A 13,790-nucleotide genomic window follows, 5' to 3' on the forward strand; every position below is an offset into this window, starting at 1 on the left:
GGATCTTTGGGACAGTTATATAATAAAATTAAAAGGAGGATCAGAACTATATGAAATACTATAGCAAAACTGTGCTGGACCACACATTGCTCTAGTTTTTAGGGAGTAAAAGCTATGCCATTTAACTCTGGTTTTACGCAGGCTGTTCTGTAGCTTTGCCCTGTAGCCTTCCCTTTGAAGAGCTGTAGTTCCTAATTCTTCATCTGCTTTCTTTCACCCCACCTCCCTCCACACACACCTATACCAGAAAAAAATTCATTTGTTTGTTTTGGGGGGGACAGGAGAGGATATTTTCTTAGTCCCTGGCTTGACTGATTTATTACTTTACCCAAATTGTTAAAGAGGTATTTACATAGGAAAGCGTTTGTGTTCAATTCTACTCCCATGTACCAACACCCCCAAAAGAAAAAGCACACCCCAAGATGCTCCGATACTACAGCGACGGGTGGCAGCAGAAAACCCTAAGATAGACTCTATTGCACATTTTACAGGCTGGTTCCCTTATAGAACTCCTGCCATTCCTTGCTTATTCATTTAAGCCTGAATCCCCATTTTGCACAGCATTCCCCATTGAAAATTATCTACGTATCTATCAGTCTGCACCAGCCTCATCTCAGCCAGCCCGGAGAACAGCATTGAGTGCTTAGATGAAACAGGAAGCTTAACAACTTTAGCCCGCAGTGAGACCTCTAGTGTTTTTCTTACTCCATGTCCTGGCATAGTTCCTCTAAAGTACAAACACACACAGAGCTCCTATTGTTTGCAGCCCTTCACAAGCCCACTGATCCTAATATGGAATTCAGCAGGAAACCCATGATTTCCTGACACACAGCAAGCTGAAGAAAGAAAGGAAAAACTCCATTAAAAACCTCCAGCTTTCCTCCATGTTAGAAATGAAATGGAAAATGGAGTGGATTTAGCAGGAATCCCTGATTCCTCTGGAGAAGGGGAGAAGAGAATCAACACCTCAGACTGCTGATATTTTTAAAGTTGCAATAAATATCAAGGTCTCTGTGACAGGATGAGTGTTTCCTGACTCAAGCTCACAAGAAAGGACAATCCTTTTTTTTAAAACCGATGTATAATTTATTTACCTCAATGCTTCTCTTTACTGATATGGTAATTGCTAGAGGCGGCTGGAACAGCCTGGAAATATTAGTATGATTTCCTGAGGTTGAGAGCCTCCCAAACTCAGGAAGAGTCAGTACAATTGCACTTCATTTTTCCTTCATGTGCACTTGGAAGTCCTGGGACCAGCAGCAGCACCAGCAAGAATGAACTGTAAGGAAGAAGATGACAACAGCACCGACTGCAGCAGCAATAACGTGAAGAAGATGTTGAAGTGCGTGGTGGTTGGGGATGGTGCAGTTGGGAAAACCTGTCTGCTGATGAGTTATGCCAATGATGCCTTCCCAGAGGAGTATGTGCCCACTGTATTTGACCACTATGCAGGTAAGGAAGTACTTTGTAAAAAGTCTAAATAGGTACAGAAAACTCCAGGAGGGAGGTGAAGGGAGATCAAGGGCAAAGGAGGATGGGTCAAAGGGGATGTTGGGGTTACTGCTAGCCCAGGGATGTGATTCAGGCTTGGAAGGCAGCCAGACAGCTTAGAGGGCAGCACATACAAGTGGGGCAATGAAGGATTTGTTAAGAGAGAACTTATTTGTTTCCCATTTTGTTTTTGGCAAATACGCAGAATTAGAAACACAACTTGAATTAACCTCCACTGGGCTTTGAAGGCAGTGGATATAATTCAGCGTTTGCATAACTAGTTGCCAGGCTTGTCTGGGGTTTTTGAAGTTCTAAGCTGAACTCTGCCCACTTAAGTCCTCCAGACTCTAACACACACATTTTGTCAGTCATCTTTTTCCTCGTGGCAAATGATTCAGAAGCTGCAATACTGAAATCCTTTTTATGAACTAATCTTTGAGAAAAGCACTGAAATCTCACCCAGTGCTGCCAGAATGAAGCTCACTCTGTTTTACTGGCATTTATTATTAATAGTAGTTAATATCAGAGTATGACGATGAGCAAAGCAGCAGTGTTCATTAGTTTTAATTCTTAATGATGAACGTGCTTGTCTTAGGAAAAAAGAGAACAACCATTCACAGAACATAGCAAAGATCATAGCTGATATTCATTTTATCACAGTGCAAGCTGACACACATATCTTAAGAAGACCACAGTTTAGGTACAGTATTCACAGACCACCTTTACTGTAGCAACTGCTTACAACTTTTTCAGGTGCTTCAAAAGTTAGCGTGTGTACTGTGCAACAGGCTGAAAATGCTTTTACTGTTGCTTAAGTTCTCCTAATGCAAGCGTTGGTTGTCCTCATCATGTTACATTACTGATCCTATTTTTTTTTATTTATAAGATCCCTGAAAAAACAGATTTTATAAGTAATGCAAAACTCATCACTGATCTTGCAGCAGTTTTGTTTGTTTTTTATTTTCTGTTTCTCCTCAACTGGATTTTCATGGCATGGCTTATCATAGATTTGGTATTCTGTAATGGGAAAATCTCTGCTTTCACCTTGGCTCCATGTCAGGTTTAGCAGAGGGACGTGGCCAAAAAAAGAAAACTGTGTAAATGCTGAGTTTGATATCTGGTAATGTGAAACCCTTATTTCCCCATAAATGTGTGTAGCTTCATCTCTAGATGCACATAACAATGTCTTTTCTCCACCACCTCTCCCCATTTATTTTAAATTCCCATTTTTAAAAAGCTGTTTACACAAAACAGAAATAGGAGTAACAATTTAATAAATATAATGTATGAAACAATATCTATTCCCATTCAAATGCAGATTTTACAACTGTATTTGCAGAGACTGAAGAATTAGGTTTCTGAGATTATCTCCAGTTATTTTTATTGGAATTCTGAAGCATTCAAAGCAACTAGTACAAGGAAAAGTGTTTTTTAGGAGAAAGCCCAGAAAGCTAAGCAAACAGATTGTTCAGTCTTTCGATATTAATATACTATTGTGGGACAAACCATCTCTGATTAGAGTGATTAAAAACTAGAGATAGTCAGAAAATAGAATTTCCAATCCATGGGAAATTCCAACATTTTGAAATCTGTCTTTGTTCCAAATCAGCATGAAAAGTAAAAACGTTGAAATTTTCCATGGAACAGATAGTCTGAAAAAAAAAGTATTCTGATAATGTCACAATGCTTCATTTTGATAATGTCAAAATATTATATTATCAGAGTATTAACTAGCACAGAACTGGGAATAGCTTAATTGCACAGTTGTCACTGATGATAGGGTGTTAACCATTGATAGCAGCAGATCACAAATTACACTAACTTGCCCTACCTGCTTTCTATCCTTTGTATGGGCCACAGATGTGCGGCAGATTTTCACATTATTGATGCAAATGGAGGCAGGCAACAAGGGTGTAGCAAAGGAATTGTGTCAAATTTCAGGGGGCTAAACTCCAATTAGGATTATAATTATCCTATATTTATACAGTGCCATTTACACTATGGGACCTCAAAGCACTTTGCAAACTGTGGTCCCAATCCTGCTCCAATGAATTCAAAGCCAAAACTCAGTTGATTTCAATGAGTGCAAGAAAAGGCCCTCTATAGATGGCAGTTACTTCACCTAGCACTGAAATGCAGCCACTTCTGGAGCAAAGCATTGCACCGGTTTAACAATGCAAACAGCTGCATGACACAACTTTTTAGGCCAGTTAATAAATATGTGAATTGTTCCCCTGCATCGATCAGCTGCTATTTTCCCCCCCACGATCTCTAAGAGTGTGAATTTGTAAAATTTCAGGGTACATGGTAAGGCCAGCCTTTCCATCAGTACCCATGATGGATGTTGGGTAGGGCTGCGTAGTAGTGGTGTGGGACTCTGGGGACTGTGTGAGGAGGTTGATTAATTTGTTATATATATGTTCTAACTGGGTTCTTTGATTTGATCTGGGCTAATTGGTGGGTCTGCTTATTTATCAGTGTACTTTTAAAACACTGTCCAAGATGCTCAGAGCATTGGTTGGGTGCTCTTTTATTGTAGAATAGTAAAAATCCAAGTCATGTGCTGAAAACTTCACATGCTAGATAAACAGCTGGTTTCTAGTGGCAAGCAAACAAAAAAAAAATCTACCCCAGTGGCAAAAAGGACAGCGCAAGCAATAACAATAGATGCCGGTTTCCATAGTTTATAGCAATTTCTGCCAAATCAGTTTTATGCCATCTTTAAAATTCTGATGCTGATCTTCTCTGAGCAATGCTCTTCAAATCAAAGGTTTCAAAGTAGCAGCCGTGTTAGTCTATATCCGCAAAAAGAACAGGAGTACTTGTGGCACCTTAGAGACTAACAAATTTATTTCAGCATAAGCTTTCGTGGGCTACAGCTCACTTCTTCAGATGCATAGAGTGAAACACACAGACAGAAGATATTTATACATACAGAGAACATGAAAAGGTGGAAGTACGCATACCAATTGTAAGAGGCCAATCAATTGAGATGAGCTATCAGTAGCAGCAGAAGAAAAAACTTTGAAGTGATAATCGAGATGACCCATAGAAGGTGTGAGGAGAACTTAACATGGGGGGGGGGGAATTCAATTAGTGTAATGACCCAACCATTCCCAGTCTCTGTTTAGACCTAAGTTAATTGTGTCTAATTTGCATATTAATTCGAGTTCAGCAGTCTCTCTTTGGAGTCTGTTTTTGAAGTTTTTTTGTTGCAAAACTGACACCTTCAAGTCTGTCACTGAGTGATTAGAGAGGTTGAAGTGTTCTCCCACTGGTTTTTGAATGTTATGATTCCTGATGTCAGATTTGTGTCCATTTATTCTTTTGCGTAGAGACTGTCCAGTTTGGCCAATGTACATGGCAGAGGGGCATTGCTGGCACATGATGACATATATCACGTTGGTAGATGTGCAGATGAACGAGCCCCTGATGGTGTGGCTGATGTGGTTAGGTCCTATGATGGTGTCACTTGAATAGATATGTGGACAGAGCTGGCATCAGGCTTTGTTGCAAGGATAGGTTCCTGGGTTAGTGTTTTTGTTGTATGGTGTGCGGTTGGTGGTGAGCATTTGCTTAAGGTTGGGAGGCTGTCTGTAAGCGAGGACTGGTCTGTCTCCCAAGATCTGTGAGAGTGAGGGATCATCTTTCAGGATAGGTTGTAGATCTTTGATGATGCGCTGGAGTGGTTTCAGTTGGGACCTGAAGGTGACAGCTAGTGGCGTTCTGTTATTTTCTTTGTTGGGCCTGTCCTGTAGTAGGTGGCTTCTGGGTACTCTTCTGGCTCTGTCAATCTGTTTTTTCACTTCAGCAGGTGGGTATTGTAGTTTTAAGAATGCTTGATAGAGATCTTGTAGGTGTTTATCTCTGTCTGAGGGATTGGAGCAAATGCGGTTGTATCTTAGAGCTTGGCTGTAGACAATAATTTCCATCCCACCATCAACCTCAGCCTAGACCAATCCACACAAGTGGTCCATTTCCTAGACACTACTGTGCTAATAAGCGATGGTCACATAAACACCACCCTATACCGGAAACCCACTGACTGCTATACTTACCTACATGCCTCCAGCTTCCATCCAGGACACACCACACGATCCATTGTCTACAGCCAAGCTCTAAGATACAACCGCATTTGCTCCAATCCCTCAGACAGAGATAAACACCTACAAGATCTCTATCAAGCATTCTTAAAACTACAATACCCACCTGCTGAAGTGAAAAAACAGTTCTCCTCACACCTTCTATGGGTCATCTCGATTATCACTTCAAAGTTTTTTCTTCTGCTGCTACTGATAGCTCATCTCAATTGATTGGCCTCTTACAATTGGTATGCGTACTTCCACCTTTTCATGTTCTCTGTATGTATAAATATCTTCTGTCTGTGTGTTTCACTCTATGCATCTGAAGAAGTGAGCTGTAGCCCACGAAAGCTTATGCTGAAATAAATTTGTTAGTCTCTAAGGTGCCACAAGTACTTCAAATCAAAGTGAGTTAAACTGTATCCATCTATGTGATGTTATAAATGTTTACTTAGGACTGAGACTGTACCAAGACAAAATTCAGTTCAACCACCAGCAGAGCTGGTTGAATATTAACAAGATGAACATGGTTACTCTGATTGGTGGAGGAATGTTAGCTGTATTCGTGCAAATGTTCACAAACCCTGAAAGCTTCAGAGATTTTAGTATGAATGTTTATTCCTCCCTAAATTCATATTCAAAAGTGTGTTATTTCCTATTTTTCTACTTTAAAAGTTACTCAAACAGGGACCAGAAACAATACCATGTGCCATAATTAACCAACTTCACAAAAAGGTCAAAGTGAACGGTTCATGAAAAACTGTTTGTCCAAATGAGCTGGTGAAAATTTATAAATCATGAATCCACATGAAGAAAATCAAGAGTTGTAAATGATTTGTTAATGAATATTGTATGCAGTGGTTCAATCATGACTGCAGCCAGGCAAACTAACAGCAATGTAGAATGGCCAGAGCCGTTACTTTCTTCTGTTCACAAATTAGGATACTAATTGTTTAGAAATGTTTGTAATTTTCAACTGATTGATAATGCTTTATATGGACATGTCTCAGTTGTTGAGTCGCTCCCAAACTATTTGCTTCAACTCTTTATTGTTCATGGTGTGTTAGTGGTTAGCTAAGTCAGATGATACTGTTTTTGTCCCCTGACTGATTGACTGAAACTTCTATTACTCCTGGGGGAATTCTGCGCTACTGCCCGTGTGCATAATTAACGAGCCCCGCATATTTTTAATTTTTTGTGCAGAAAAAAGCTTCTGCCAAAATGTTGTTGCAGTTCCGCCTTTTGCCCACAAGAGCGCATTGTGGTGCAAGAACAGCAGCAGCTCCCGGCAGAAAATAACTTCTCCAGTTCCGCCTTTTGCCCACCAGAGGGCGCTGTGGTGATTGAACAAAGCAGCAGCTCCCCGACAGCGAGGGAAGAGAAAGAGCTGCCTTCTTCGCAGCAGGCCAGGTCAGGAGACAGGGGCTATGGGGAGACAGACAGCGTGGGGTGCTGTGGGGGGGTCATACAGAGGCTGATAAGGGCTAGTGAGGGAGGTTAGACTAGGTCAGGGGCTGACTGGGAGTGGAGGCACAGGGGGAGGGAGGTGCAGGGCCACATGGTGATGGGGAAGGGGGTGCAGAGCTACATAGGGATAAGGGGTGGCTGGGTGGGGGCACAGAGACACATGGGGAGGGGTGTCTGAGCAGGGGTGAAGGGGCACATGTGGACATGGGGTGCAAGAACACATGGGGGTGCAGAAACACATGGGGACAGGGGCAGATGTGTCCAACTGAATGGGAGAGACTAGGGGTCAGCCAGGGTCTGCATGGGAGAAGCTCCCTAACAATCTCTCCCCACCCCACAAAAAAACCTGCTCCATACTTTTCCCACCCATACCCAACAACTCTCCAAGATCACACCCAGGCTCCTTTCCAGCAATTTACTTCCCTCTCCCTCAGCTCCTCCATTACCCCTGAATTTCTCAAGCCTTTGCACTGCTTCTGAGGGGTGCAGGAAATACGGTTCTGTATTGTAGTTTAAATGAATTATTACTCAGAGTTCTGTATTAATATGCCTAGTAAGAAATCTATTTGTCAAAACATTTCCTGAATCTTTTTTGTAGTCTGTATTGTTACAGACATACTTGCTGACAGGTATTTTGAAATAAATGACCAAATATAATTGAAACTGGTCTGGTTATATTGTGTTATTTTGACAAATAAAAGATGCAGAATTTTGCAAAATTTTAAAATATTGAGCGCAGAATTTTTAATTTTTTGGTGCAGAATTCCCCCAGGAGTATTCTATAACCAGAAAGAGGAGAATCAAGAAGACAGCTGCGTGAACATTTCTCGTGTGAATCTTCACGCCAATGTGTATTCACGAGAAGTTTGTTTCCCATAAACATTCTTGCAAACAAGAGAGAGAAGTCATTCATACAAACATTTGTGATAACTCAGTAGAAAAGGACAAGAATACGACTGAAGCAAATTTGTGATTTTACTTGAGGGGATGTTTCACACACACCCTCTCCCCCCCCCCCCCCAAAGTTCACCCAGATCTAGGCTACCAGATTTGAGCCCCAGCCTTGAGACAAGAAAGCATTGATTCCTTGTACAACTGGCCCTTTCAGGTTAATAGTGACAAGCTTAATGTGCTCATTTTGCTGGCAAAAGCATGTGAGAATCCTGTTTTCCCATCAGCTTTGAGAATCTGGGAGATTGATCAAAACCACCTCAGGTTTTACAAAACAAAACTCCACTAATGCAGTTTTACAGAGTCTTCAGCTCCTGATGTCTTCATTTGAAGCTGGCTGCCTTTCTGGAAGATATATTCTAGTCAAACACAAATTATTGGGTTCAATACTGGGGGTAACTGGGTGAAATTCTATGGCCTGTGTAATACAGGAGGTCGGACTAGATGATTTAACCCAAAAGAGCCAAAAATGATCACACGGGCAAGATAGGTGTCACCCATGCAAATAAGATCTGCTCATAAGGATTAGAAAACATGCTATATAGTGATAGACTCAAAGAGCTCAACCTAGTTAGCTTAACAAAGGGAAGGTTAAGGGGTGACTTGATCACAATCTATGAATATCTACAAGGGGAATAGAGAGACACGGTGGGTGAGGTAATATCTTTTATTAGACAAACTTCTGTTGGTGAGGGAGACAAACTTTTGAGCTACACTTGAGGAAGAGCTCTGTGTAAGCTTTAAAGCTTGTCTCTCTCACCAACAGAAGTTGGTCCAATAAAAGATACTACCTCACCCACCTTGTCTCTCTAATATCCTGGGATCGACATGGCTACAACACTGCAAACAAGCAAATACAAATTTGACAATGGGCTCTTCAAACTAGCAGAGAAACGGATAACATGATCCACTGGCTGGAAGTTGAAGCTAAACAAATTCAGACTGGAAATAAGGTGAAATTTTAACCATTGGAACAACATACTAAGGTTTTTGGTGGATTCTCCATCACCGGCAATTTTTAAATCAAGACTGGGTGTCTTTCTGAAAGATCTGCTCTAGGAATTATTTTGGGGGGTTATGGCCTGGTTATACAGGAGGTCAGGCTAGATGATCACAATAATTCCTTCTGGCCTTGGAATCTATGAATTATTCTGTTTCTTCCTCTGGACCACCAACAGATGGCACAGAGCGCACCTTCTCTGTAGAGCCCTAGTCACTGGCTTACATGTAATGATTGTCTACTTGGACAGAACCCAGGATCTATAGTTTGAGTTAAAGAACTAACTCCCCTAGCTGGTAGCAGACTCATATCCCTCTGGATCCAAGCACAGACAGCAACAAGTAATATACTGAGCAGTGAGTTAAACTTAAAGTCTAAATGATGGACATGACAGATAAGTATACATAACTCATTCTTATAACAGAATAACCGATTTACAATAGGTGGCAGCACTATTTCCAGAATAGATGCCTGGCTGAAAAAAAAGGGGGGGAAACTTGCCCAGAGCTTCTAAACAACAGAAAACCCTAGCTTTATACAAATCTTTCTATTTCTGCAGGATGTGGTGTGGCCGTATTGTACTGAGTCATCAGCAGAATGGCTTCTTTGCTGATTAAGTCAATGAAAAATGCTCCCTTGAACTTTCTTCTCATGTGCTGTCCACTTAGGAAGAGTTGCTGCAGATGCCTAGCTGATTGGGGCATATAAGTGCCACAGTTTATCATTCTGTTTGTTTCCCTCAGCATATACACCACTACTTTCCTATGTCCTAATATTTCAGTGGCTATAGCCAGGACTAACTAACTACATCATGGAACTGGCAGGGGATGGGGAAGAGAAAATATATTTCCTTAACTTGTCCCATCAAGACAAAGTCATTCAAAATGAAGACTAACATGGCTACCCCCTGATACTATTCAAAATGAAGGACATCTTTTGTCATATTATTACTTACCTTTAAAATGAGCAAATGCTAGTTATAATATTTGATGTCTACCTTCATAATGGATGCTCATTTACCTGAATCCTGGGAGATTGCTGGTTAATAGGCTTCTAACTGAATCAAAGGATTGCAGCTCATTACCGAACTATCACCTGTCCCAGCATGCACTGGGATCAGGATAAAACCTGGGACTGATTTTTCAAGGATATTCACTTCTTCATTTCCCCCAAAGTCCTGCTTAGGAATCTGGAAGGGACCTTAGATCGCATCTAAATCTTAAATCCTTTATTAGTTTTGCGCCATACACATTCATGAATTTAAAACTAAGAGCTAAATCCTGCCATCAACAGATGTTGCTGTTTCTGGGCATAGGGGAAGCATTGTACCATCACAGGGCAAGATGGCTTCAGACAGACTTGGGTGACACAGTACCCAGTGCATCTTGTTTCTGTTTTGCTAAAGAGCAGCACGCACCCTCTGCTAGGCCCTCCTGCCAACCCCACATGTGCTGGGGCTCGTGGGGCTAGCAGGCAGAATCTTGAGGTCATGCTGTTTCTGCTGGCACAAGAGTCAGTCTCTAGACTTAGCACCTCCCCAAGCCACCAGTAGAGATTCTGTCCTTTGCTGGGCAGGGGAAGAAGAGTCTTTCCTGCAGAGCACATTGGCACAGCAGTGACTCCTGAAGTACATGACTCCAGCACCGGTCTCTGGGGAAAAAGCAGCTGCTGGAAAAAACATCCACCACTGGGTGGGAGGGGAGCTGAGTAAAATTCCTTCCCAAAGAGGATGGGGGCACAGCTGTAGAAATTGCCCATCTACAGGGGGAGAGGGACGAGGGTGTTGCTGGAGTGGGAAAAAGCAGCAAGGGGTGCGGGGGCCTTCCTTCTCTTCACAACACAGTGCCAGGACCTTGTCCCTTGCACCTCAGTCCAGCACCAAACCAAAGTTGAATCAGATTATTAGAGAAATAAAAGCATAAACCGTCAGCATGGATAGAGTCAATACTCAGCCTTTCAGACAGGGAGTTAACACGAATGTGCACAGGGAAATTGGGCTGATCAGTCCTGCCACGGTGCCGGGAGATGAGCTAGATGACTCATGAGAGCTCCTTTCCAACCCCAGCCATTCTAAGGGGAAAGAAGCAATGTCTTTTATTAAGACTTTCTGGCAAAGACATTCAGCGGTGACTGCGAAGTAAGGATATTAACACTATCAGCTAAGGCTGGGTTTTCGGCAGTCCTTATGGCAAGCAGCCCCTGTAGCACAAAGTGGGAAAACATGCACATTCAAGCATATTGTAATTTTTTATCCTCTAGGAAATGGGACAAAAATACCACTCCTGCCCCCTGCCAAAAAGAGCCTATTTATAATAATATTTCTTTGCTGAGAACAGGCAGTCAAAAAAACCCTCCTAAGGTTGGAAAATGTGTTTTAAGTTCATAAACTGTCTCATGCTCTAGTTTCAAAACAGGCAGTGATCCAGGCGCGATGAGCAATTTTGTCCTGGAAGGGCAGACCCTCCATGACTTGTGATGTCTTCTAGTTCTGTGCAGTCGTGCTCATTCTAGTTCAAAACCTGCTAATCTCACTCAATAAGTTTTCCTGCAATAGTGCCTCTTAGCACCTTGATGCTGGTTTTAACCTTGGAGACCAGGTTAGCTGAGACTTCCTCTCTCTGTGAGCAATACGACTGCAGTGGTGACTAGCAGAGGTGCATCAGGAAACAAAAAGGGATGCAGCACCATGGAACAGATATTCAGAAAAGCTGAGGGCCAGCCTTTCGAGTACTCTGCATCCAAAATTGGGGCCAGATTTTGAGCTATGCTCCCACTTCTGGAATGTCTATGGTGCAATCCTAGGGTGTGATTACAGCTTGCGCAGGCATACCCATGCTAGCTTTAATCTACCTAGCTCAGGCACTGGAGCAGCAAAGCCACGGCAGGATGCATTTCAGTGCAAGCCAGCTCCACGAGTAATTACCCAGGGCTCCGGGCAGGCTTGTACAGCCTGTGCTGAAGCATGCACTGTTGCTGCTTCACTACTCTGGTACCTGAGCTAATAGGGATAAAAGAAACCATGGCTGGCTGAGGTCAGCTGACTCAGGCTCCCAGGGTTCGGGTTTCAGGACTGAAAAATCACTGTGTAGATGCTCAGGCTTAGGCTCCAGCCCGAACCTCAATGTCGATTTTTAGCCCTGCAGCCCAAGCCCCGTGAGCCCAAGTCAGTTGACCCAGGCCACCTGTGGCCTTGCCATGGGTCTTTTATCCCTGTGTAGAGATATCCAAATGTCTACTCAAGCTGCAGGCACAGCCTGTGATTGCACTACAAAGATCCCCTTAGACACTTAAATAAGAGAGAGATTTTCAAAAGAGCTCAGAACATGATGTACTGACAGTTTTTGAAGATTTGGGCCCAGTTACGACGTTGAACACTTCTGAACACTGGGTCCCATATGACCAGGAAGCACTCCATAAACCAACCAGTTAGGTGTTAGACAGACAACCAGTTGCACACCCTCATCCCTAGAGGAGGCTGGTATGTGTTTTGATTAGACAATGCAGGCGTTCTTCAGCAGATGTAACTTTTCTGATACTGAAGTTTGACTTCAGGCATGATATAAACTATCTGTTAAGGGTTCTTTTCTCCAGGGGCTGTTCACTAAAGTTAATGGAAGTTAGAGCACGTATTAAAAATTAAAAATGTTGCGTACTGTATGTAGTCTAATTTTCACAATGGCTATGTGGTGCATTGAATAAATAAAGACAAAGGGTCTGGCTTCTGATTTCACACGAGTGTAAAGCAGGAGTAACTTCACTGTACTCAGAGGAATTATACTGGTGTAAAGCCAGCGTGAGATCAGAATAATACCCGCATTCCAGGTTTTAGGGTTCAATTCCAGGGGGTTTTTTTGGTCATCATATTTATTTATATTTATTTTTATCACCCAAATGTAGTGATATGAAAACTGTCATCCTGGGTTGCCAGGGAACTGAGCCTGGAATCTATCATGTTAAAAATGCAAGTTAATACTGCTTGACCTGGAGGAGTAACTCTGTCAGCTAGCAGCGGTAGTTGTGTCCTGTCGTCTTATGTGAACCAGCTGCTAGAGCAGGGGTGGGCAAACTTTTTGGCCCGAGGGCCACATCTGGGTGGGAAAATTGTATGCAGGGCCATGAACGTAGAGCTGGGGCAGGGGGTTGGAGTGCAGGATGCAGGAGGGGGCTCAGGGCAGGGGGTTGGGGTGCAGGAAGGGTGAAGCAGGGGGCTCAAGTCAGGGGGTTAGGGGGCTCAGGGCAGGGGGTTGGGGTGCAGGGTGCAGGAGGGATTTGGGGTTCAGGCTCTGGCCCGGTGCCGCTTACCTCGAGCGGCTCCAGGGTGGCAGCGGCATGCAGAGGGGCTAAGGCAGGCTCCCTGCCTGCCCTGGTCCCGTGCTGCTCCTGGAAGTGGCCAGCATGTCCGGCAGTGACTCCTGGGGGTGGGGTGGGGCCTGCGCCTGTGGGTAACACCCCCGAAGCTCCCATTGGCCACGGTTCCCTGTTCCCAGCCAATGGGAGCTGCGGCGGGTGGGGGCAGTGCCTGCAAGTGAGGGCAGCACATGGAGCCCTGTGCCTCCCCCTCCCCCAGGGAACCTGTCTTAGCCCCGCTGCACCACAGGGCTGGCAATCCTATGGGCTGGATTGAAAGCCCTGATGGGCCGGATCCGGCCCACGGGCTGTAGTTTGCCCTCCCCTGTACTAGAGGGCTCCAAGTTTCTTTTCCTAGCATGGGTTATGTACTTCCCCAACCTGGATAAGCACATCCTGATAGTTTGAGGTCCAAAGCAGTTCAAATCCCTTTATGGCCAACCGTTTGTAAC

The 13,790-nt window shown here is 43.5% G+C and overlaps 1 protein-coding gene across 1 annotated transcript in view; it reads left to right on the forward strand.

Moving 5' to 3' along the window:
• Window positions 1-1,247: 1,247 nt before the first annotated feature.
• RHOJ (ras homolog family member J) overlaps window positions 1,248-13,790 on the forward strand; it is a 64,283-nt gene continuing 51,740 nt past the window's right edge. Inside the window, exon 1 of the mRNA XM_065402715.1 lies at window positions 1,248-1,452. Coding sequence (XP_065258787.1) covers window positions 1,275-1,452 — 178 coding nt within the window. The 5' untranslated portion in view covers window positions 1,248-1,274. The remainder of the gene's footprint in view (window positions 1,453-13,790) is intronic.

Source organism: Emys orbicularis, chromosome 4, assembly GCF_028017835.1.
Source record: "Emys orbicularis isolate rEmyOrb1 chromosome 4, rEmyOrb1.hap1, whole genome shotgun sequence".
In the NCBI taxonomy this organism is placed as follows: Eukaryota; Metazoa; Chordata; order Testudines; family Emydidae; genus Emys; species Emys orbicularis.